We start from the raw sequence: 25,983 nt of genomic DNA on the forward strand, positions 1-25,983 counted from the left end.
TGAGTTCTAGTACATTGGAATTAGCTGTCTTAAAAGAAGACCCTTTTTACTTTGTGATCTCTTTAATCTTTATATGAGACTGTAAATTAGTTGAATCGATTGCACATTTGGAAAATATTAGAGCTGAGATTAAAATACAAGTTTTTCTTATGCCAAGTATTGCCCTTTTACTATATCATTCTGAAATTACTCTTTTAATCAAATTACTTATTTGTCCAGTCGAGGTATGTGAGATTACTAGACATTCTTAGAACTTCTTTCAACAAAGAAACATTCTTGACAAGTTTGGATAAGCTAGATATATATATATGCATGTATATGCATTCTCAGAAAATTACACTAATTGAACTAATGTGCTAAACAAACACTTCTGTGTCATTGCCACATCTGACTCTGTCGGTAATCTCTGGTGTAGGTGTTGTCAGTATGTTTTCCTTGAATGAGCATATCTCGGTGAAGAGATGAATTAACAGCTTGTGAGGTCACACAGTAAGTGGTAGGAGAAGATTTTCTCTCAATGGTTTTCACCTTTAGTTTTGAAGACAATTCTGCAAAGGGAAAATACGACTGTCTACTAAGTGATGTTTTGGAACTGTCTTTACAATAAAAAAGGAAAAATTCTCTATCATAAGAGTTAAAGTAGCTATGAGCACAAATGTTAGCACTAAGGTTTATCTATGTTTGAACTTGAGCTATCAGTTGGGAATCTAGAGGCATTTCAGCCTGGAAAGCTCAGGCTCTTTGCATTGTGAAATGAGAAGAATGGTAGGAGCTTGCACATCCCCGGGTTTGCTTATCATGGAGTTGTCAGACACTCGGTGGCAGCTGCTGTCATTGAGCTCAGTGTTTCCTTATCTAGAACTAGAACGCTGAGGTGGGCTGGGGGCTGTTTGTGAAACCTAGTATGATATTTCTTGGCTGACATGCTATTTTTCCCTCTCTTTTGTTTCTCATCCCCTTAAGGATTTCAGTTTTTCTGACTGTTAAATGAGAGGATGATTGCTCACAAACAGAAAAAGGCAAAGAAAAAGCGTGTTTGGGCATCAGGCCAACCCTCTGCTGCTATTACACCTTCTGAAATGGGGCTCAAGTCCGTAAGTTCCAGCTCCAGTTTTGATCCGGAGTACATCAAGGAGCTGGTGAATGATGTCAGGAAGTTCTCCCATATGTTACTATATTTGAAAGAAGCTATTCTTTCAGGTTTGTCAACTTTTCTCAGTATTCTTACTAGTAGTTTGTAAAACTTAAGCGCCTGCCTAATGATGGATCGATGTGTGTCCTGTGACAAGAGCAGGCCATTCTTCACTACTTAGTTTATGACTTTTCCCCAAAATGTTAAATGCTTACAATGTAAATGTGTTTGTAACCAGATAACAGTACAATACATAATAAAAGCCTTGTTAGGTGTGAGAGAACAAGAGCACAAAAGAAAAACTAGTTTTGGATTTTGAGCAGAGTTGAGTATATTTTACATTGGCTTACTTGAGAACACTGAAATCTAAACACTCCTGGTTCTGATCTGTGAGAAGCAGACTTTGTAATTTGCCTTGCTGGCCCTTTAGTCTATTTGCTTTTCATATTCTTGTCAAAATTTAATCCAAAATGTACATCTCTGACTTGACTGGAGAACCTGTCTTTCAGCTGTTAGTGCTACTCTGCTATCCACATTTGCTGTCAGTGACAGGTAGTGCTTCAGGGACCTCCTCCTCTTCAGTAATAAACACCGGCTCACAGTGTCATCTCTAGACATAAGGAGTGGAGATCTCTGGTGTTTATATGAGGCCTCTTGGGCCTTCATAGACATTTATCAGATTCTAATAAATATGTTTGAGCATATAACTAAGATGTTTATTTTCCAAAACCATATCTTATGCTTATACTAATTTTTCTCAAACCTAACTGTAATTTTCAAGTTGAAATTCCCAAAATAATTGAACTGAAAAGGAAGGTTCAAAATTTTAGTAAAGTTTTCATCATATATTGTTCTTTTGAGATTGTATAAATGTTAAAGAAGTTACTCACAGTCCTGTTTATTTTAATAGCTCCATCTCAAAGTCTAGCTATGGATGATTGAATGGCAGTTAGCTAGAAAGATACCCCAAACACATTATTATACTCATAACACATCTCAACAAAACAACAAACGTGCCATTTAGTCAAAGATGTATGGCCTCATAAGAAAGCCTTGCTTTTTTTTTACTTTTAAGTTGTTGTTTTTGTTCTTTTTGACGTATAGTCCATTATACTGGTTGCTTTTTTAAAAGGCTATTAAAATAATATTTTAGGTAAAAAAGTATTTACCTCAGTTTATAGTAGAGCATAATTTAATGTTTCCATTTAAGTTTTAGTTAATATAAATAAGAATTGTATTAGAATTTCTATTGTTATTTTGGGGGAGAAATTTATATTCTTTCAAATCCACAATTTATATAGTTATCCTTTGTTTTACAGATTTAAAATGATATTTTAAAACAAGTTGTATCCCTGTTATCTTAAAAAAAATGTATGAATTTCAATACGTAAGTAGATAATCCAGAGACTAAGAAGAAGATTCTCACTGGTCCTCAGTGAGAAAAGAGAGGTTATAACATAGATTAGGAGACTACTCTTTGAAACAAAAGGTTCATGTACTCAGGCCTAGGTAAGCAGATCTCTGCATTCCAGGCCAACCTGGTCTACAGAGTGAGTTGCAGGACAGCCAGGGCTACACAGAGAAACCTGTCACAATAATAATGATAATAATAATAATAATAATAATAATACCTAAAAAACAAAACAAACAAAAATAGTGGATAAAGTTCTTGCCTTACAAGTATGAGAGTTGGCTGCTCAGAATCTATATAGCATAGAAGCCAAGCAGACTCAGAGGCCACCAGTAATTCCTTCCAGTAAAGACAGGAATTAGGGACAAGCTGGCAGGCTGGACTAACAGCAACTGGTAAGCTATGTTCAGTAAGATACTCTCGAAGTGGAAAGAGCTCAAAAAAGATACCCAAGTTCAACTTGATGCCTGCACACACAGCATACATGTGCATGTGTGCACCCACAGAAAGGAACATAGGAATGTGAATCCCTGTGGCAAAGAAAGCGGCAATGGAGAGAGAGAGATTGAAGCTGAACATAGTTCAGTGTATTTATCTTCAAGTTTTGTGATGCATTTTTACAGAGTATCTATCCCCTCTTTCCCCAAGACTGATTTTGTGTGTGTGTGTGTGTGAGTTTTATGACAAATTCTGCATTGAAGTTTCCTAGAACTATGAAACCAATTTTAGTAGTTGAAGAACTAGTGATTATCAAAGACCTCTGTATTTCTAACAGGAAATACAGTTTCATTCATGTGTTCTCTTTCCTCCCCCTCCAGACACACACACACACACACACACACACACACACACACTGATGCAGATGTTCTAGCTGACTCAATTTACAAATAAATGAACTCCTTAAAGAGAGAGATTTGAGGCCTGAATCCTTACTCTGCCTCAGGCAAGTGATAGTTTGGTGTCTTCTTCCAGTGCTCATCACCAAGGTGAGGTTCCCCTGTACTCTTACACAAGTAGCAGGTGTGAAATTTTAAGTTTGAGATTCCTATCTAGTATCATTAAGGTGCATTACTAATAATTATAGGAATAAATTATGCATCTTACATTAAGGGGCTAAAGACACTCACTTTAATTTCTATGTTTAATTGTGGATTAGAGTATATGTAATGTAAGGCCTAATTCAGGTTTATGGTTGCCCCCCACCAGGAATACTATTCTGCTTTCCAAATAACAGATTCACAAATGTTCTCCTAGTTTATGAAGTCTTTTTTAAAATAAAAGACTAATTTTGTTTGTGTAAGTTGTTTTGCTGGTGTGTATACTGCATGTATCAAGTGCTCACAGGCCAGAGAAGGGTGTAGGATTGCCCCTAGATCTGGAGCAACAGTTTTGATGGCGGTGCTGGGAACCAAGCCCGAGTGTTCTTAACTGCCAAGCCATCTCCAGTGTTTCGTGAAGGAATTTTAAAGTATGCTTTTGTAACATACCTCTGGAATCTGAGAATTTAAAACCTTTTAGTTACATAGAAGGAACACACACAGCACAATATTCCTAGATTTTCTGCTACTACATGTTTGAAAGTATAAAATGATAATATAAAATATATTTGGAAAAACAGATTGTGAGTTGTGATTATTCTTGTAACTTTTATTTATATAACACGATTCTAAATGGATTTTAATCGGAGCTTACCATTACTTTGTTCTTGTAGTTGTTTTCGGTTTTGTTTTGTTGGGTTGTGCTGTGCTGTCTGAGAGTCTTCCTGTGAGGCCCAGATGAAGCTTGAACTAGTGTCTCCTCTCGGGGCGTTAGCATTGGGATGACAGGAGCCGTACCCGCTTTCACTTTCTCTCCTCTCTTCTACCCTTACCTTTTTTGCTTTTTTTTTTTTAATAGACAGAGATGAAAGATACAAGTTTATTACATAAATCACATATTGTAGACTGTCATTATTCTATAACTTCTTTAACACCATGACAGTTTATCATAGAGATTCAGAACCTAGACTTGTGTCTGTAATCTCAGGATTTGGGGGGCTGAGGCAGGAGGATGGCTAATTCAAGGTTATTATGTGATAAGAGCTAGCACACCCGCAGCAGCCCTCATTCCACTTCTTGCTGGTTGTCTGTAATCCTGAACCAAGGAGGTGCTAGTACATCCGTCAGTGGATTTTGTTTATTAAATGAGTTCTTACATATGAAACTCTCATTAGTGCTTTAAGTCAGCTGTTACTAGTTTTAGAGTTACCAGGTAGCTAGTTAGTTTAAAAAATAATAATAAAATAAAATAAAAAAAGCTGCTGTACCTCAAGGATCACATTGTCCTGTAAATTCAGAAGTCAACACAGCAAAAGAAGAGCTTTGCTGCTTATAAGTTCTGACGCTTTTTCCTTTGTCGTTTTGGTCAAGCTGAATTAACAAAACCATTTTTTTTTAATTGGTCATTTTTTTCTTTTCTTTTTTTTTTTAATAAAGGAAAACACCATGATTTTTTTTTCATGTATTCACTCAAGCGTTTCCATGAAGTGTTTGCAGTGTAAACACTGTGGTATTGTGTTAATGGCTGAGAAACAAAAAGTAGAGCGGGCTAATCTGTTTTTACTTGATAAGATGAATGTAGCAGAAAATGAACGGGTGAAACAATACAAGTAAAGTGCAGGGTGCAACATTGACGGGGAAACACCCAAACACTGGGTGGGATACTGTTTTGCTGTTGTAGAAAACTAGTTAAATTTCTTTATTATTTCCATCTGCAATACCTTTGTAGTATAAATCAAAGGCAAGCATCGTATGGTGGCTATGTTTAAAATTGTTTTGTATTTAGGTGTAGTACTAAATGATAATAAATGTAAGTTAGCAGATACAGAAGTATTGTAGTGCAGTGTACTCTTATTTGATTTCCAAGTTATTTACGGATATTGATTTTACGATAGAATGAAATTTAAATTTCACTTTTTTATTAACCAAGATATCGTGGGGTAAGGCTATAAGTATTTCTTTTACTAAATCTCTGTTAAATGTATCTCTCTTCAGAGACATTTTGTGTGAATGGCTTATAGATTTCCTTGTAAGGGTCTTATTTGTAAGCATTAAGACAAAGCAGTTTCATGTTTATTAGCTGATATTCATAGCAGCCTTATGAGGAAAGGAAAGGAGATACTCTTATTGATTCTCTTTTACTGAGCTCCAAAATCCCAGCCTTTCATTTAAAAAAGTGGCAACGGGGGGGGGGGGGGGTGTCCCTGTCCTAGTCTGAGGCTTCTCCCACAGGAAGACGTCTCAGCCTCTTCTTTTACTGTTCTTTTGTTTGTTTTCGAGTAGTGTGGTTCTTTGAAGGGGAAATAACTTGGTGTAGCTTTAAAGAACCATTTAAACTCCTGGAAGTTTTGAAAAGTTGCCAGTTGCATGATGGGATAAGGGAGCTTTTCTCATAAAAATAATTGGAGGTCGCTTTACTATAAGGAAAAAAATGTTTGGTGTAAGTGAAACTTGTTTTCTATGATCAATTCCTGTACAGATAGTTGAAGGCCAGCTAATTTGTGAAGTTCCTGGATCAGTTAATTATTAGACTATGCTAATGTCCTGTTATGAATCTTTGTGATTAGTCTTCCCTTTAGATTTTTTGTTGATTTATAGACTTTCAGAAGTGTATATTAAATCACAGGGAACTGGAAGTAGTTAGAGTACAATTTGAGGTTTTAATGAAATGTATTTTTAGTAACTCAGTTACTATCTTTCAGTATGTTGGTTGGAAACAACTTCAGTATATGTAAAGGCTTCTTGTGTAAGAATAAAGGAAGTTCAAGTTGGTAAACTATTTATGCTGATAGTTACTGCATGTTCTACAGTATTTAAACAAAACAAAGCAAAACAAAAACCCCTCTAATAGGGAATATACTGCAGGTAACTCTTAAAGAGAATAGTGAGTTTTGACTCACATTGGATGATCAGTTAGCCCTGAAGGCTCTGCCGTGTGAGGCAACACAGGATGATGGGAGTGTATGGTAAAGAGAGATTGCTCACAGCATCACCTCACAAGCTCCAGAGCAGAGAAGAAAGGTCTGGGGTTTCACACCTGTCTTCATGGCACTCGGCACTCCCTTCGTGACCTGTCACGAGGTCACCAGGCCTCTCCTCCTAAGCAGTAGTTACCAACCTTCCTAATGCTGCCGCCTCTTATGCTGTGGTGACCCCCGACCATAAAATTATTCTCACTGCTGCTTCATAACTGTAATGTTGCTACTGTTCTGTAAATAGCTGTGGGTTTTGATGGTCTTAGGTGAGCCCAGGGAAGGGATCATTAGACTTCCAAAGGGGTCGTGACCCACAGCTTAAGAGCTGCTGTCCTAAGTCTCTATTCTCTCCTAGTGCCATCCTGGGAGCCCCTTAACAGAGCCCTCTCGTCCTCTCATTAGTAAGGGAATAGTTAATGTGATGGGAGAATATTTTTGTTTCTTTATCCTAAAGATAGTTTTTCTTTATGGTTATTATCTTTCATTGTTTGTAAAAAAAAAAAATGATGAAACTATGAAATAACTGTCTACAATTTTTGTTAATTTTAAAGCTATTAAATTTATTAATTATTTATTAATATTAAAGCTATTGTCTCAATAAAGACAATAAACAGTATAAATTCTGGAATTTACACTCTAGGTTCAAATTTTGGCTCCACAGTACAATAAACCTGGTAAATTTATTATGTTTCAGTATTCTCATCTGTATAATGGGTTTTTTAAAATAACTCTACATTATTAAATTGTGGACCATGAAGTTGGACAGTATTAAATATTTTGATACAGTGTTTTTCTTTAAATTGTTTTGTTTTGTTTTGTTTTGTAGGGGGCAGGGCATCATTTCTCTGTGTAACTCTGACTGTTCTGGAACTCTTCAGACCAGGCTGGCCTCAAATTCAATGATCTATTCCCCTCTGCCTCCTGAGTATTGGGATTAAAGGCCTGCGCCACCCTCCCTTTCTACAATAAAAAGCATTTTCAAATATTCAAATGATAAGTTACAAAGTTACAGAGGTTGTAGGTAGTCTGAGCTGTACATCCTAGCCAGAAGCGAACTGAGCCCAGGAAGAGCACTGCTAAGAAGAGTGGACCTGCTCTAACTTTTGCAGGAGTAGGTAGAAGTTGGGTTTCTTTACTCTTCAGACAAGTTTTCATCATTAACAACTAATTGAATTTTTGTAAAAAGCAAAAAATTCACTAAAAGATCTATATATAAGTAAATTTATCCCAGTTTTTAAAGTGTATAGATCCAATGATCCTTACACATGTGCATGTGGGTTACTGGTTTCTAATAACTAATAATTGATGCAAAGAATCAATTCTTATATGGAAACTTAACTTTTTTAGGGATTTTGAGTGTGTTGCCATGTATATTAAGAGACATGAGATGGGAATGACCCTATTTAGTTGCCTGGAGAAGTCTGAAGACTATGTTTATACTGGGAAAAATGAAAAAGTAGTGTTAAGTTGGCCACATTGTGATAGCCTTGAAATCCTGAGGTGGTGGTGGTGGTGGTGACGCCCTGCTGCTGGTGCCAGTGATGATGATGATGATGGTGATTGTGCATCTGTTTCATGGAATGTATGTGGAGGACAGCTTTGGGGAGTAGATTCTCTCCTACCTTTATGTGGGTTCCAGAGATTGAGTTAAGTCGCCAGGCTCTCAGAGCAAACACCTTTACCACAGACACATCCCACTAGTCTGCTTCTGGGTTTTGATTTTGTTTTATTTTGTTTGTTTTGTTTTTTTGTTTGTGTTTTGAATTTTCAAGACAGGGTTTTTCTCTGTGTAGTCCTGGATGTCCTAGAACTCACGTTAGAGACCAGGCTGACCTTGAACTCAAGAGATCTGCCTGTTTCTGCCTCCCAAGTGCTGGGATTAAAGGTGTTCATCACCACCACTTGGCTTAGTGGCTTAACTTGGCTTAACCCTCTTAAAACAGGGTTACATGTAACTCATGCTGGCCTCAGACTCCCTGCATAGCTGAGGATGGGCTTGAACTCCTACTTAACTTCAACCTCTACCTCCCAAGTCCTTAGATTACAGGCTTGCCACCTCCATGTGGGATCCTGAAATCCTTAATGAATTAAGGGACAAACAGCTTTCTGAAAATGGTTTATAATTGTAGTAATTAAAAATAGAACTGAAAAGAATATGTGCTGGGGCAGAAATCATGGAACGGAACCAGTGCTTTCTACTCTAAGTAGCTTTGTGATGTCTTCTGTAGCTTAGATTTCTAGAATTTTGTACTGGAAATTAATTTTTAATTTTTCTTGCTTTTCTTTTAAAGACTGTTTTAAAGAAGTCATTCATATCCGTCTAGATGAGCTTCTCCGTGTTTTAAAATCGATAATGAGTAAGCATCAGAACCTCAATTCCGCAGATCTTCAGAATGCTGCAGACATGCTTACTGCAAAAGTGAAAGGTAAGGAAGCTTTATTAAGGGTGCGCCGCTGAGGGCGACAGGGATCCAGCGACACCTTCATGTGTCAGGCCAGACCTGCTGTGCCGCCATCTCCTCAGGGTAGCACATTAAGCTCCCAGCTGTGATGAAGGACAGACTTAGCAGAAGGAAAGGTTACCGTCCAGAAGTTTGACAGTTCAGGTGTGGGCATTAACTGTGCTGTCAAAGGTGAGGCTGCAGTGTAGGTGGGCCACTGTATGAGACCTGGACGGGAAGAGCCTGAAGAGAGTGGTGAGATGCTCATATTGGAAAGGACAAGGAGAAGGCAGTGTCAGGGTGAGGCAGAAAGGAAATAAAGGCTTTGCAATAAGACTGTAGCCTATATCCTACCCTTCCCCCCCCCCCCCCACACACACACATCTCTTTTCTGACTTAAGACTTTTCCTGTTTGTGTGGTTTCCTTTTTTCTATTTGAAGCATTGAGAGGGAAAAGGGCTGTAGACAATCTTAAGTGGGAAACGGGTAGCTTGTTCTGTGACTCTTAAAAATGTGCTTAGTAACCAGATTTGTTTTTAAGTAGATTGTTTACAAGTACCATTTAACTTTACTTAGATAGGGAAATTTGTGTCTATAGATAGTAAAATTTCCATGCTTGGAAATAGCGACTTAGCTCAATTGTTGTCAGTGACTATTGTGTGCAGTCAGGATGTCCTGGGGAAGGAGCGCACCAGCATGTGGCTGGTGTCCACATTCCAGGGACAGACCTCAAGAGTGTGGACTCCAGCTGCCTGGAGATCCTTTAACCTTGAGGTAAAGCCATCTTTTAAATAATATTACTTCACACTACGGCTGTAGACTCAGAATTACTGTCATTATGCTACTTTGGTGTTGGATGAAATTGGAAAGAGGAAGATAGGATTGATTTGTTGGTGGGAAACTGTTTCTGTAGGATTCCATGGAAACCAGAAAATGTTACAAGGGGTTTTTGTGCTTTTGTTCTTGAGACCCTCCAAAAATGAGTGACCTGCACACATTTAGTTGAGGCTAAATCAGAGTTTATTTAATAGCGATTTAATTTTCAAAACCTAAGAAGGCAAGAAATTGGTAGCAATCATTTTTGAATGCAGGAGCCAAACAGTCTAAGTGTGTTGGTACTTCCATCTTTTGGGCAGGGAATTCCTGTTTTCTTCATTTTGGGGAAAAACTTCAAGAAAAACAATTGTATAGGATTATCGAGCTGTAGGAATGGAGGAGTAATCTAGATGGTTCTTACAGTCCTAGCCTCTAATTACATCTTTAAAAACAGCAGTGATCTGAGCAGCTATCTTTTTTGGATGTATTAACTGCTAAATGCAGTTTGCAAAATTGCCAAACTGTTCAAAACAAAATTTAAATAAAACCAAAAATGTAATGCAGAATAACTTCAGGACTGTATAATCTTGGTTGTGTTGCCACAATACATCTAGTTTTTATACATAAAACAGAATCTTTCTGTTGCTTTAAAAAAAAAAACTATAAACATGGAATTTACCTTGTAATAACTTTAAAGGAAAAATTCTTAGCTTTCTCCCTTTCATCTGGCAGTGATTTGTAGTTCCTGTGTCTCTTCCTATTTCCAAACAGGAAGTTCAGTTGACAAAATATTTGCAATATGGTAAGAGAGATATAGCCTATTTTTGAAGCAGATAAAGACATCTTCATACGTCAGTAATTTATGATGTACTTAACATTTTCTACTGTTTAGGTCAATTTTATTTGTAATATAAATGAAAAAATGTTTTTAATATCTATACATTTCCCTGTATTCATAAATTGGCAAATAGAAAAGGACAAACAAGCCTTAATCAGACTCACAGCATTGTTAAAGCCTCGTCTTTCTTTCTGTTCTGCAAACCTGACTCTTCAACATGCAGCCGTTCACCCTGGCCCTGAGATAACAGTGATTGTCACTGATCTCTTTTGAATCTTTCCAGAAATATACCACACACATACAAGCAAGACTTGTACAATTCTTCTTGCTATACAAATGATAGTATCCTACTTCTTGCTCATTTGTCTTCACATAAAGCGTTTCTCAGGTCTTTGTCTTTTCTTTGATGTTTTTCAAAGCTGTTTGGTGATACATGATGTTGATGTGCTATAATCTAGCTAGTTCATTTCCAGTAGATGTTAAAATATTGCCTGCTGATGTTTCCATGCATAGTCAGGCAAATTCCTAGTAACTTGGGTGTTGAAAGAACTTGTGTTTTTTGATATTGTCATAGCCTCTCTCCAGCCCTTCCCTCTGATAGTGTGAAAGGAGCTGGTTGCCCTGTCTGCAGTGCTAGTGATCAAGATTTGTCACCCAGGCTCGCAGCAAACAGCCATTGTCTTGGGGTAGTTTGAGCTGCATTCTCTCCGGTTTGAGTGCAGTTGAGTGTGTTTCAGGGTCATTTGTACATCCTTTTATGTGAGTTGACTTATTACCTGGTTTTCTCTTGGTGTTTGATATTTTTAAAATATAATTTACTTATAGAAACTTCATATTTCTAACATTAGCTCTTCAATATAGTTTATAATTTTACTCTTTATTTTTATACTTTAAAGTATTGGTCCTTTTTTGTGTGTTTTGAGTTTGAATTATTAGGATGGCTTTCCATACTCTGAAGTTTCACCATTCTCTATATCTTTTTTCCTAAAGTTTTTATGGAATCACTTTTAGGTTTAAGTCTAAAATTTAGAGAAGCAAAATGTGTTCTTTTAAGGGGGTCACAACCCCTTTGGGAGATGCATATCAGAATTCCATCATATCAGGTATTTACATTATGATTCATAAAAGTAGCAAAATTATGTTTGGGAGTCACCACAGCATGAGAAACTTTATCAAAGGGTCACAGTAATAGGAAGGCTGGGAGTCATTGGGTTAGAGAAGGCCAGTAGTAGTAGGAATGAAAAGAAAGAAAACATTTTAGAAGCAAAACTCTGAGCTAAGCAATGTATAGGAAACAGCAAGTGGAAAGTAGAAGAAACATACAAAAGAAGCTCTCGTAAATGTTGCTCTGTAGCGGACAGCACCTAGACAAGTAGTTCCTTGGCAGTATAGAAGCGATGAAGTTCTGTGGGGTTAGTAAGGTATAGAGGGAACAGCCTAAGATGAGATCTATATGAGGTAGAACTGTCTAAAGAAAGGTACAGAGCTGTGGCACTGCTACTGAATTCCAGCCACTATACCCTGAGACTTCGTTCCATCCTTAATATGCTACTTTGCATGTCTAGAAAGTGAATTTAGATTGTGTCAGCACTAGAAGTAGTCAAGGTCAGACTTGAACCCACATCTGCAACTTCAAATCTTCACTTCCTCCATGTATTCTAACAAATAACTTTTAAAAGAGTAGAGTAGTTCATGATGGAAGGAAGTGGTTAATTCTATAATAATACATAGCTGATATTATTTAGGATTGACAATGCTGCTTGGTAGACATTGTTAGACCCTTCACAGGGATGACCTCCTGTAATCATCCCAATTCCAAGATGAATAAACCTGTGAGATCAGCTTCCTCTTAGTAAATGGTGAAGCTGAAGTGGGAGGTTTGTCCAAGGTTGTATTCATATTAAGTGGTAGAAGAGTTGAACATTGAGGTAAGTCAAGGAGATTGAAGACTAAAGTAGAGAAACCCTCGGTTTTCACTGATGGAAGCTGGTGCTTTGATTGACAGTGTTCCTGCGTCGTTTAATTCCCACAACTGTTGAGTTTATAATTGTTACTACTTAATAAATGAGGAAACTGACTAAAGATGTTAATGTTTGTGTATAGTCAGAGACAAAGCTGAGACTCAGCCTACACAGCTGTGTGTAGAACCTGTCATCAACCAGGAGTCAGCAACGAGAGCTGCAGGGCCGAATGGAGTTATGGGAACACAAGCATTTTACATATTCTGTATGGTCTGTAGCTTCCTTTAGCAGAGGGTTAAACCAAACATGTCCTGGAAATTAAAGGCATGTACTACCTGGCTCTTTATAGAAAAAATTAACATTGAACTGGGTAAAAAAGCCCAATCTTGGTGAATTCAAGATAATTCATAGTGAAAGGAAAACAGTCATAACATTACATAGAGATTTGGTAGAATGGAAAAATGGAAATTAGATTGGATAGTACCTTAAGAAGAAACGTTGTAAAACAAAATTTTTCTTTCACATGGCAAGGATATTGAACATCTTCTTAGGAAAACTGTTAATTGGATGAGATCTAGTGAAAGAAGGAAGGAGGAACAGTGTTGGTTCAGGGTTTTGAAGATGTTGTTGGTACAAAAGGATGGACCACATTAGGAACAAGAGCTGCCCTGAAGGGGACGGGAAGGCACTTACGGTGTCTCGTTAGGTGCTGAGGCCCTGGTTGAGTAGGAATGAAGACAAGAAAGATAGCTCATAAGAGTTACCTTTCTATTACTTACAGTCATTATAACAATTTTTTGTGTCTCCTAATTGTGTTTAGTGTCATGAAAAGATATTCCTATAGGAAAGGAAAAATTATTATCAAAATTGAGATAGTATTACAGAGTACTTTCCGATGAACAATTAAAAATGGTTTTATTGTGGTCTAATTGATAGACAGCAAGCTCCTCTCATTTCAGTGCTATTTTTTATAAATGTTGCTACATGCATGTTCTTGTGAAACTGTCCTTAGAATTGCCCCCTCTGCCTGTGTCTTCCTCCCCTTTTCAGATTCTGACGTTTCAGGTGTTTATTTCCATTCTGTTCAAAGTACTTCTAATTTCATTTTTATTTGATCCATAGGTTATATAGCAGCATGCTATTTAATTTCCAAGTATTCAAGAACTTTTTACAATTTTTTTCTGTTAATTCTACTCTAATTCCATGAAATCAGAGAATGTATTTTGAATGACTTGAATAGTTATGCTTATTGAGAGGTAGTTTACGTCCCATAATATAGTAGTGTTTCTAAGTATTGACTTGAAAAGAACTTGTGTCTTGTGCATTTTGCTTCTGGGTAGAGTTATACAAAATTACTGCCTTTTACCTAGGTATAGTAGTGCATGCCTTTGGTCCCAGCCCTCAGGAGGTAGAGGTGGGTGGAGCTCTGTGAGTTCAAGGCCAGCCTGGTCTGGGATAGCCACAGCTACACAGAAAAACCCAGTCTCAAAAAACGACCCTGTCTCAAAAAAAGATTACTGCCTAATAATCTAATGTCTTAAATTGTATGTTCTTCAGTTTTGTGCAGATTTTTGTTTGTTTGTTTGTTTGTTTTTAGTTATTTCAGGCAGAAGTAGAATCTGTTTCTTCAATTTGACCAGAGCAAAGGTCTAGAAATATTCTTAAAATTATTTGTATTGGCTGGTTCTTAAGTTTTTTGTTTTATTATAAAGGATATTTAGAAAATTTTGATGATAGGTAGGGATGTAAATGTCACTACCCCATAGTCTACAGAGGCATATTCATATACATACAGTTCTGGTTGTAATTCAGGGGTTCTTGCTTTCTAACCATATTTGCATATTTGAGTCAACTCCTAAAAAAAAAAGCCCAGGCCTATGAAGTCTTTGGTGATGGAGCTATTTTTCGAACTTTAGCCAAGATATAAAGCAAGGGTGGCTTTCTAGCTTCTCCATCTTCTTTTGTAAAGACATTGGTGCTGGAAGGGACCAGCTGCTTCTTACAGAGTAATATGGCTTGCTTAACAAAAAAAAAGACCAATTCCAACTTCATATTTTGCCTTAGTAAATTATGTCTTGGGTTTTAACAACAGTTCACAGAAAGAAACTAAATAACCTTTTCAGATTGTATTTCACAATATTCATTAACAAAATGCAAAATGTCAGAATATCCCTACTATAAACAAAAAGTTATGTCAGTTAGCATATACTTCAGATCCCAAGGGCCTGTTGATAGGAAATAAAGCTATGTGTAACTAGGACTTTAACTTTTCTAAAGTAATGGGTTTTTAATGTGATGCTATATCATATAATTTATGACACGCAAATGTATCTATGGCTCCAGTTGTTGATAGTTTATATTAAGCTTGTACTAAATATCGACTTCAATGGACCAGTATCTTTAGTTCTCTTTTAAAATGCCAGAGAACAGTAAGTGAGGAAAAAACAGCCAACCAACCCAGGAGACTCCATAGAGGCCAGGTCCAGCATGGACTTTGACTCCGAGGCAGATTTCTCATGGAGTCACCTTTTAGATGTGTTGGGCTGTGTCATGCGTGTATACTGAGCTTGCAATCCCAGCTACTTCTTTGCAAACTGATGCTTTTGCATGATTTCCTTAATAAAGAACTTAAATGTTCTGTTCATTTGTATATTAGATTTTAAGTTTCTACCTCTTTGTGCTTTGAAGCAATGGTGATAAAGAAGTAAATGACTTTGTATAAATCTAGTGTTAAATGTGTTTTCCTCCACTTACTGCAACTGATCTTTGCTTATAGCTGTGAACTTTACAGAAGTTAATGAAGAAAACAAAAATGATGTATTCCGAGAAGTCTTTTCCTCCATTGAAACTTTGGCATTTACCTTTGGAAACGTGTAAGTGAAGACTGTTGTTGAAGTTAGTGCTCCTGAATGCCTCAGTGAGAATGTATGGTACATAAAAATGTGGGATAGATGGAAAATAAACTCTTAGGTAGTATCACATGCCATCACAGATTGGCAAGAGCTACCTTCTGTGTTGCTTTATTGACTGTATTTGCAAGTATTTATAGAGCTCTTAGGAGCTGTGCCTGTGGGTTGTGTAATAGGATTCTTACGTGTTTCTTAAAACAATTTATTCTAGATGATAGATTGATGGTAAGAGACCAAGAAGTGTAATAATTTGTCTTTTTATTTCTGTGCTTTTTTTTAACCTCTCTGGATAGCCTCACAAACTTCCTTATGGGAGATGTAGGCAATGATTCGATACTACGTCTGCCTATTTCTCGAGAAAGTAAGGTAGGTCAATTTTTTTTTTTAAACTTACAAACCGTTTCCTGATGTTTACCTTAGTATTATTCTGATTATAGATTACCTCATCTTTTGAGGCCAAACAAAGCAGATTAGTTAATTTTATGTATGATAAAACAATCAGTTTCTGGAGCAATAATTTGGTTATACTTTTCTTTTTTTTAAAGATTTATTTATTTATTATATGTAAGTACACTGTAGCTGTCTTCAGACACTCCAGAAGGGGGAGTCAGATCTCGTAACAGATGGTTGTGAGCCACCATGTGGTTGCTGGGATTTGAACTCAGGACCTTTGGAATAGCAGTCGGGTGCTTTTACCTGCTGAGCCATCTCACCAGCCCGGTTATACTTTTCTAAGTGATACTGTATTAAGAAAATAGCCTGATTCTTCATGAGTCTATGTTATGTAGTCCAGAACTTTAGTGAAGATCTTTTTCTGCTGAGGGTGAGGGGAGGTGGATATATGGGTTTGGGTACATGTCCCGTGTTTGAGCAGGTGGAGGCCAGACATGGACACAGAAAATAGCATTCTATCCCCTTTTCTAGAGAAGGGCAAACTAAGGTTAGGTAACCCTAAATGTACAATCCAGGACACCTAATAGAACTGAAAGGTGTTTTTCCATTTTGATTGAATCCATAAACTCTGTATTGTCCAACCATATAGATCAGATTTAAGTATTTAGCCAAATGATTTAGTTCCTGCAATTGGGAGGTAAGGCAGACAGATCTCTGAGACTAACCTGGTCTACATAGTGAGTTCCAAGCCAGCCAGAGCTTCATAGTTAGAGCTTGTCTTCAAAGAAACCAAGAAACAAAACAAACAAACAAAAAACAAACAAACAAAATTTATGTAACAATGAAGATAGATGGTATTTTTAAATACTGTCTAATAGATGTAACCATTACTTAATGTGGTTCTTTAAATTTAAATTGATAAGAAAATTAAAAGTTTATTTTCTAGTTGATTGGCTATATTCCAAATATTCAAGCTAGCTACATTTAGCTGGCATCATATATATATATATATATATATATATATATATATATATATATATATAAAACAATACGTATGGCAATTCTATTATCACAGGAAATTTTGTCCTAAGCTGTCCAAAAAACTTGAAAAGACATGTGTGATAAAATGGTAAAAGATGGTTGGACATTCTCTTAAGCTTGCACACTCTTTTGTTTTGTTTTGTTTTTTTGTTTTTGTTTGTTTTTTTCGAGACAGGGTTTCTCTGTGTAGTCCTGGCTTTCCTGGAACTCACTCTGTAGACCAGGCTGGCCTCAAACTCAGAAATCCACCTGCCTCTGCCTCCCAAGTGCTGGGATCAAAGGCGTGCGCCACCACCGCCCGGCTGCTTGCAGACTCTTAAGTTTGTAAATGCTTCTTTAACTTCTGAACCTTTTTAGATTTGTGGAATTTGAAGTTTAATATGGATTCATTGATTTTTTTTTTTAACCTTATCAGATTAAAGAGTTTGTTTATTGTTCAATCTTGAGAACTGTAATTCTTTCAGCATTGTGATATTTAAGTGGACTTCTTAGGCCTCCGAGTTTTAAATACTTTTAAAAATGTTTGAACAGGAATTATGTCAGAATAATAAAATCAGAACAGACTTTTGGACGCAGTGCTTTGTTGTTTTCTGCTCTAATCTTGAATTTGTTCTCTTCTATGTGTTAAGTCTTTCGAAAACATTTCTGTGGACTCAGTGGACTCACCCCATGAAAAGGGTAAGTGTTTAAGATTTTATTGAACATTCTGTCATTTCTTTCATTAAATATTTTGATACACTTAATCTCTTTGTACTTTGTAATCTAGTATATTCATTCTTAATATAAATATAGAAAGTTTGACATATAAGACATACAACTTGTTTGAGTAGATGATGTGATAAAGCAAACTGATCATAATTGCATACAGATTGTAGCTCAACAAATAATAGAAATATGTAGTAAGATAAAAATCGATGGGCTGGAGTTACAGTGTTTCAGTGTCTGAGAGCCCTCACTACCCTTGTAGAGGACCTGGACTGGGTTCCCAGCACCCACAGGGCAATTCACAACCATCCATAACTCTAGTTTCATGGGATCTGACTCTTGCTTCTTGCTCTGTGGGCACCAGGCATGAATGTGGTACATAGACATAAATATACAAGCAAAACATATATACACAGAAAGTAAAAATGAATATATTTGTAAATATAAAAATACAATATAATTTGAAGCATAAACACTAGTGTGTTATAAACTTAACCTTTAAATTTTTAAACAGTTTTGATTAATTCCTAAAGATCTAAGTACTTCTTTTTTTTTTTTTCAAATATTTATTTATTTATTTTATGTATATGAGTACACTGTTGCTAACTTCAGACACACCAGAAGAGGGCATTGGATCCCATAACAGATGGTTGTGAGCCACCATGTGGTTACTGGGAATTGAACTCAGGACCTCTGGAAGAGCAGTCAGTGCTCTTAACTGCTGAGCCATTTCTCCAGCCCCCCAAATACTTCTTTTTTTAAGAATCACTATGTGTTCATATTTAACATATACTTATACTGATGTTTTTATTTTTAGGAAATTTTTCTCCTATAGAACTAGACAACTTGCTGTTAAAGAACACTGACTCTATAGAACTGGCTTTGTCATATGCTAAAACGTGGTCAAAATATACCAAGAATATAGTGTCGTGGGTTGAAAAAAAGCTCAACTTGGGTGAGTTCTCTGTTAGAGCATCTGATTAATTTTGAAACGTTAGTTTGTGATTCATTTTTCTACAGTATAGGTATTATGATTTATATTTAGTGTATTTCATTTTAATAAATAGAATTAGTTTTTTCATGACCTAGGCTTTTTTACACTAGATACACATACTAGACATTTTCTGTTGACCGCTAGCTGTAGGCACACAACAACAGACAGCACTGTCTCTGCCGTTAAAGAAGCCCTACTGTGATTGGTAGGAAGGTATAATCAGGTAATGTGGTGCTGGAGAGAAGAGCAGCAGTGAATGCATAAGCAGAGAGAAAGGAAGCAGGCGGGGACAGCTAAGTGGCTGTGTGAGCACAGTGGTCTCAGCTGAGAAGGTGCTTTCCTACCGACTGTCTTACCTAGGCCTCTGATACTTGGGAAGTAAGCAAGACAGGATTGGTATGCCCATTTTCCTCAAGGGCACGAACATGAGACATGTTCAGAGGGAAGTAGGATTCACCAGGGCGTGTGCTCAGACTGCCCCGGCTTAGGTCTCATTCTGACAGCTGAGAGTCATGCACATGTGTCTGGAAAGTTCCCCAGTTGATTCCGATGAGCAGTTAAAGTTACTTCCTTATAATAACACAATGCATACTGATATGTGTGACCACTTCTTAGTTGACGAAACACAAATAATTTTAGAGTGTATATATAGAGAAAAATGCTAATTTTGTCTTTTTTAACCTTTTCAGAATTGGAGTCCACTAGAAATATTGTAAAATTGGCAGAGGCAACTAGATCTAGCATTGGTATACAAGTGAGTATTCCGTGAGCTCCCTGGGCTCTGAAATAAGAGACTACTTAGTGGAGTTCTCAGTCCATTCACAGGAAAGAACATAATTGTTGACCTTTGTATTGGGAAAAAAATTAATTTTAATGGTTATTCCTTAGGAATGAAAGTAGAACATTTAAGGTTTATACAAATACCTATTTTAATACTAGTTTTGTTAACTAGTTTATAATTTCAATATTTGTGTCATATAAACCCAAATCATTTACCTAGAGAAAAGCATCTAAAGTTGTATTTTGAAAAAGAGGAATGTATCTAGAACTCTAGCAACAGTTTTTTTCTAATGTCAGTGTTAGGGATTGAGCCACACACAGCATATTAGACAAGTGCCTCTAACACTGTGCTATTATAAACCTACCTTTCACTTGTAAATTCTAGGAGTTTATGCCTCTGCAGTCTCTATTTACCAATGCTCTTCTTAGTGACATACACAGCAGCCACCTTCTACAACAAACAGTTGCAGCTCTCCAAGCCAACAAATTTGTGCAGGTAAAATTAATACATACAGCATATGGTTGTTTTTTAAACACCAACATGCATTTATAAAACAACTTCTTTTTAATATCCTTAAAGCCTCTGCTTGGGAGGAAGAACGAAATGGAGAAACAAAGGAAAGAAATAAAAGAACTTTGGAAGCAGCAACAGAATAAATTGGTTAGTATTGAACCGGAGCTCCACTGGCCTATTTATCCAAAATCGCCTGCAATATATAAACCACCTGTCTTACTCTGGGTTCCCTAAAATGTTGTCTAATAGTCTGTTTAATGTTCTTTTCTGGGTAGCTCGAAACAGAGACAGCTCTCAAAAAGGCAAAATTGTTGTGCATGCAGCGGCAAGATGAATATGAAAAGGCAAAATCGTCCATGTTTCGTGCAGAAGAAGAGCAGCTAAGTTCAAGTGTTGGTTTGGCAAAAAATCTCAACAAACAACTGGAAAAAAAGCGGAGGCTGGAAGAAGAGGCTCTTCAAAAAGTAATAGTTTTATCATTTGAAACTTGAGTTAGTAATACTCTGCTAAGGCTCTGACTCTCAAACTTTATTAGGAGTCAGGATCGCCAGGAAAGCATAGTTAGGTTGTTGGACCTTGCCCACTGAGTTTCTTCTTTAGTTGGTCAGACAGGACTCCGGCGTCACTTCTAGCAAGTCCCAGGTGACAGCAGCCGCACTTGAGGAACCACTGTGTTGGCAAGTGTAGGAGTTTGTTAAAGAGTGTCTTAGGAGAGTGCTTTCTCGTTTTTGAATTGGTTATAAAGTCTACTTTTTAGGCAAGTCTCTGTGTTAATATACCTGTTGAACCCCATAATAAGCTTTGTATCATTTATAAAATATAATTTGACAAATTCTGTTAAAAATGGAGACTTTCTTATGCAAACAATATAGAATTTGTAAATTGCCCCCAGCAATTACAATCTGGTATTCTTAAATTGCTAACCAAACTGTTTATCTTTAAATTATTTTACTTAATGCATTTCATAGTATTGTATTGAAAATTAAAATATTTCAGATTTTTTTCATAAATATTTCCCACTTTTTGGAACATTGCTTTAATTACAGTAAGTTTTTAAGTATAAACTTAGTGATTAGTGTTGTTTCTGTGGTGCTCTTGAAGGTAGAAGAAGCAAACGAACACTACAAAGTCTGTGTGACAAATGTTGAAGAAAGACGGAATGATCTAGAAAATACAAAGAGGGAAATTTTAATACAGCTTCGGACACTTGTTTTCCAGTGTGACCTTACACTGAAAGCTGTAAGTACTTTCTTCATAGTTGAAGACAGGAGAAAGTCTTGAGATCTGATTGGTTAGATGGTTGAGACTTAAATTCTGAGACTCAAAGAACATATGAATGGACTAATAGTGATCCATAATTTGAGCTATCTTTTTTCTATTTCTTTCTTCCCTCCCTCCCCTTCTTTCTTTACTTTTCCTTTCTCCCCCCTTTACCCCCCTTACCATCCCCCTCTCGTTTCAAGACAAGATCTGCTGTGTAGCCTAAGCTGGCTTTCAGCTCCTAAGTCTTCTGTCCTAACTTCTGAGTGTTGGGATTACATGTATGTTAAAGTAACTTTTATTCACCTGATATAATTATGCCTCTGTCTGCTAACCTAGGCCTAGTCCTGGAAGCTTCTAGCCCCATACAATCTTATCTAGGCCTAGAATGTTTTCAGCCTCTGAGACTTGCTGCTGAATAAGCTTACCCTTTCTTGGTCTTCCTGAAGTCTAGCTGGCTGGTTCTGCTCAGCTGTTCTGGCTCAAACTCCTCTCCAAGCCTACTATCAATCTGGCTTCTCTTTCAGATTCTGCTTGGCCTCATACTAACTTTGGCAATATGTTCTAATCTTCTGGCTCCTTCTCATTCTCTGGCTTGTTCTGTCTTTGCCTATGTCTAGCTTGTTCTCTCTCTGTAACCTCTCTCTGTACAACTGCCCTGGTAAAACTGCCCCTCCCTGTTCTCTCTCTGCTCTCTTCTATAGATCCTCCTGTCTGTTCTCATGAGAGTTGGGCATGGCCTATTCTGTCAGGTCTTTCTCTGAATCGTCATTTTTCCTGCCACTCAATTAGACATCACTTTCAAACATGACTGCATCCCTGTACAAACTAACTTTACCTTCATTGATTGGGATTAAAGGTGTGTACTAAGGGTGTGTTTGTATCTAGCCAGAGGGAGTAAAGATGTGTGCTAAGACTGAGCCACACCACAACCAGAATAACACCATCTCAGGATTCACAATATGATCAAATATCCTGCTACATGTTTGTACCACGGTGCCTTGTTTTGTTGTTGTTGGTATTTGTTTGGGGGGGGGGGGTTAGTTACTTTTCTTCACTGTATACCCTGAGTTGATGATTTATTTGGCTAAAATTTAAATGTGAGCATTGATAATTGCCTGATTACCTTTCTTGCCTTAGTTGGTAAAACTGATTTAAACCCCAAACATCTGACATTGCTATGAGATAGTTTTTGGAATTTAAGTTTTAAAAAGATGGTAAAATTGAACTGAGTGATTTATGAAAAAACAAAGCATCCTGTGTCACATTTTCATTCATGTCTTTAAGTATTTTGTAAAGAATTTATATTCAACAGACCCTTTTTGCATGTAGCTAACAATTAAAAAAATAGATATCTATACCTATAACTGCTGCCACCAATGAGAATCAGTAAATCTAATCAGTGTTGCCCATCTGTTGTCAGTCGCCACACCCAGACCTGATCCTTAGCGATGCTCAGGTGGTCTCTGTTCTGTTAATTAGCTGTAGAGATATTAACATACGAGTTTCTGATGTAGATGTTCCCTCCTTTTCCAAAGTGTCTCATAATGGACTCAAAGCACACAGCCTTTTGAGACAAGCTGCTTTAACCCCTAATTCCTTTGAGATTCATCAGTGTGGCGCATGTGTCCATAGCTCCATTCTGTCTTGGTAGCTGACAGCCCACTGTGCTGGTGTGTCAGTGTTTGTCCATTCACCAGGTGGACATAGTGTTATTTATAGTTTGGGTCATTATGAATGAAGCTCCAAGGGGAGCTGTTGACAGGTTTTGTTGAACATAGATTTCATATTTATAGGAATATATAGAAGTGTGCATGTCTCTGTCAGATGCATCTTTAGCTCAATAAGAAACTATAAGACAGTTCTCCAGAGTGGCTCTGATCAGTGTGAGAGCTCTAGCTCAGTGTCCTTTTATTATGACATGCTTAGCTGCTCTAATAGATGTGTGGTAAAGATCTAATTATGGTTTTCATTTGTGTTTTCCAGAATAAGGGGAGAGGGGTGTGATGTAATTATATTTTAATTAGAACTTTAAAAATAACATTGAAAATAGTTTCAAGGGCTTATTTACAATTTGGCTATTTTAAATTTTTCATTGTATGTTTTTGTTTTCTTATGATTGAATTTGTTTGTATTCTGTCTCATTTCAAAGTTTTTCTTCTATACTTTAGCAGTGTCTTGTAGGGGAAAGTTTAGGTCTATCTTACTCTCGTTTTGGTCAAGCTCTTGATGTTATGTCTGAAAGGGAGTTTCACTGAACCCAAGGTCATAGAGTTTTCCCCTTTGTTTTGTGCTAAATTGTATAGTTTGACACTTGCATATATGGTCTGTATTGAGTTAATTTTTGTGCAAGGTGTGGATTGAAGCTAGGGTTTATATTTTGTTTTGTTTAGTTTTGTTTTGTTTGCATATAGATACCAAGCACCAGCACAAAGAGCAGTGCCAGAGAATTCCTTACTTAACATTTCCCAATAGAACATACAAGGAAATGATGGCTTTGGCAGGCAGAAAACAGGAGTGATCAGATTAACTATAAGAGTCTTTATTAGAAATTGTACTGGTACACACCTGTAATCCTAGCATTTGGGTGATCAAAATTCAAGGCTATCCTTGGCAATATCGGGACTCTTAAGAAAGGCAAAGTGAGCAGGGACTATAGACCCTTAGGGTTGGCTACTTCGCACAGTTAGCTTTGGGAATGAGGACGTGTGTCTTCCAGCCTTATTCTTGGTTTATTTAGGGCAGGGGAGATTGGCCTACTGTAGGAGATACACTGGCTCGGGCTATAGACTTGAGATGTAGTAGTTTTGTGTATGTGATGCTCTCCAGGCTCATGTCTTATCAAGTGCAATTTCTCGCTGGCTAGTTTTTTTAAAATACCATTTAAAAAGAAAGGGAGCTAAGAAGATGTCTCTGGTGAAGAGCGCTGGCAGCTCTTCCAAAGGTTCTGAGTTCTACTCCCAGCAACAGCATGATAACCATCTGTAATGGGTTTTGATTCCCTCTTCTGGTGCGCATGAAGACAAAAAACATGCTCTCACACACCTTTTTAAAAAATAAAGCAGAAGTCAGGCAGTTGCTGTGCACGAACATGATAGGTTGAAACACTATGCTATTTCTATTAAGTTACCTTTGCATCTTTTTCAAACCAGTTGACTGTATTTTTACATACCTACTTCTGAATTCTCTCTATTGATTCTGTTGCTTTATACTGACAATGAGATATGAGCACAATTTTATTCTTTTTTAAGAATTACATGAGGGGCCTGGTGTGGTGGCGCACGCCTTTAATCCCTGTACTCAGGAGGCAGAGGCAGGGGAATTTCTGAGATCGAAGCCAGCCTGGTGTACAAAGTGAGTTCCAGGACAGCCAGGGCTATACAGAGAAACCCTGTCTCAAAAAAAGAAAAAAAAAAAATACATGAGGGGTTGGAGAGATGAATCAGCAGTTGAGAACACTGGCTTGCTCTTGCAGAGGACCTGGGTTCAATTCCAAGCGCCCACATGGCAGCTCACAACTCTAGTCTTTAATTTCAGTGTCACCGCGTCCATTGCCTCTTCTGGCCTCTGTGGGCACCAGACATGCATGTGGTCCCAAGACATACATGCAGACAAAACACATAAACACATAAAATAAATAATAATCTTTAAAAGACTTAAAGAATGTCAAATTATTTTTCCATAAAAATTATTAGAATTTGCTTGTCTACATGAAAAGAATGCTATAAATCTTTCAGTGGAGTGGATGTGTTCAGTCTTAGGTCAGACTGTGAAGAATTAATGGCATGTTTGTATAGCTCTCAATTTGGGTCTTCAGTTTTTAAAATCAGAACTTTGTTTTCAACGTAAGAATCTTTTTGACAAGTTTTATTTATTTATATCTTTATTTATGGAGCTGTTGTGAGTAATCTAAATACAAGTACAACTTAACATATCCATTCCACTTATTTTCAAATTTCAATTATTTACAATATTAAGAATCATAGTTAATGTTTGCATGAACTTTTATTTTGGAGTCTTGGTAAATGCTTTTATTTTAGGGACATCTGTAGATTTCTCCTGGTTCTCATTGTAGAAAATTAAGCTGTTTGCAATAAGGGCAGTTGTATGTCTTTTTCCTTTCATAGTTCTTTTACTTATATTTTATACATCTTTTAAGTTTCTTATAAGGCTGTCAGTTAAATAAAATTCATGAGAGAAAATTCCCATGTCTTAGCCTCTGTCTTAGAAGAAAGCATTTAGTCTTTTATTGTTTAAGTAGGGATGGTAGCTGGAGTCTTTGCAGGTGTCCCGTATTTATTTAAGACATTTTCCCCCTTGTGTTTGCTGAGAGTTTTATCTGTTATTCTATGTGATCATGGAGTTTATTTTCCAATTCCCCTTCCTTCCTCTCTTCTCCCTTTCCTCCCTCCTTTTCCCTGTTTGCTGTCTTTTGTTTTGGTTAGGGTAATCTACTTTTATAAAATGAGGTGAGAAAGTATTCTTAACTTCTGTGGGGGAAGGGTTCATCAGATTTGTGTTATTTCTTCCTATCTAGCAGCATGTGTGGTAACTAGGGTTGAGATTTTTGGAAGAATTTTTTTTTTTTTTACTACATAGTCATTTCTTTTGATATATTCAACTTAATTATTTCTTAGGTGAAGTAGCTTATGGCTTGCATGGAATTGATCCCTTTCAAGTTGATGAACAAACAAACACATGCATACATGCATACACACACATACACACATGGTGGCTGTAGCTTACCTTTGTCTAAGTGGGTAGAGTGATGTTCCC

General features: G+C 36.9%; 1 protein-coding gene across 4 annotated transcripts in view; it reads left to right on the top strand.

Annotated features, from left to right (window-relative positions):
- The window catches only part of Arhgap29 (Rho GTPase activating protein 29), a 64,518-nt gene that overhangs the window by 19,901 nt on the left and 18,634 nt on the right, over positions 1 to 25,983 (top strand). For 2 of the 4 annotated variants that reach the window (XM_021195836.2, XM_021195837.2), the window contains exons 2-12: positions 964 to 1,200; positions 8,847 to 8,981; positions 15,388 to 15,484; positions 15,814 to 15,886; positions 17,584 to 17,632; positions 18,477 to 18,614; positions 19,343 to 19,407; positions 19,819 to 19,929; positions 20,014 to 20,094; positions 20,223 to 20,411; positions 21,049 to 21,186. In XM_021195836.2, the coding sequence (XP_021051495.1) occupies positions 996 to 1,200; positions 8,847 to 8,981; positions 15,388 to 15,484; positions 15,814 to 15,886; positions 17,584 to 17,632; positions 18,477 to 18,614; positions 19,343 to 19,407; positions 19,819 to 19,929; positions 20,014 to 20,094; positions 20,223 to 20,411; positions 21,049 to 21,186 (1,281 nt within the window). In that variant the 5' untranslated portion in view covers positions 964 to 995. The remainder of the gene's footprint in view (positions 1 to 963; positions 1,201 to 8,846; positions 8,982 to 15,387; positions 15,485 to 15,813; positions 15,887 to 17,583; positions 17,633 to 18,476; positions 18,615 to 19,342; positions 19,408 to 19,818; positions 19,930 to 20,013; positions 20,095 to 20,222; positions 20,412 to 21,048; positions 21,187 to 25,983) is intronic. The other 2 variants (XM_029537331.1, XM_029537330.1) reach the window with 1 other exon arrangement.

This window comes from Mus pahari, chromosome 4 (assembly GCF_900095145.1).
Source record: "Mus pahari chromosome 4, PAHARI_EIJ_v1.1, whole genome shotgun sequence".
Lineage (NCBI taxonomy): Eukaryota > Metazoa > Chordata > Mammalia > Rodentia > Muridae > Mus > Mus pahari.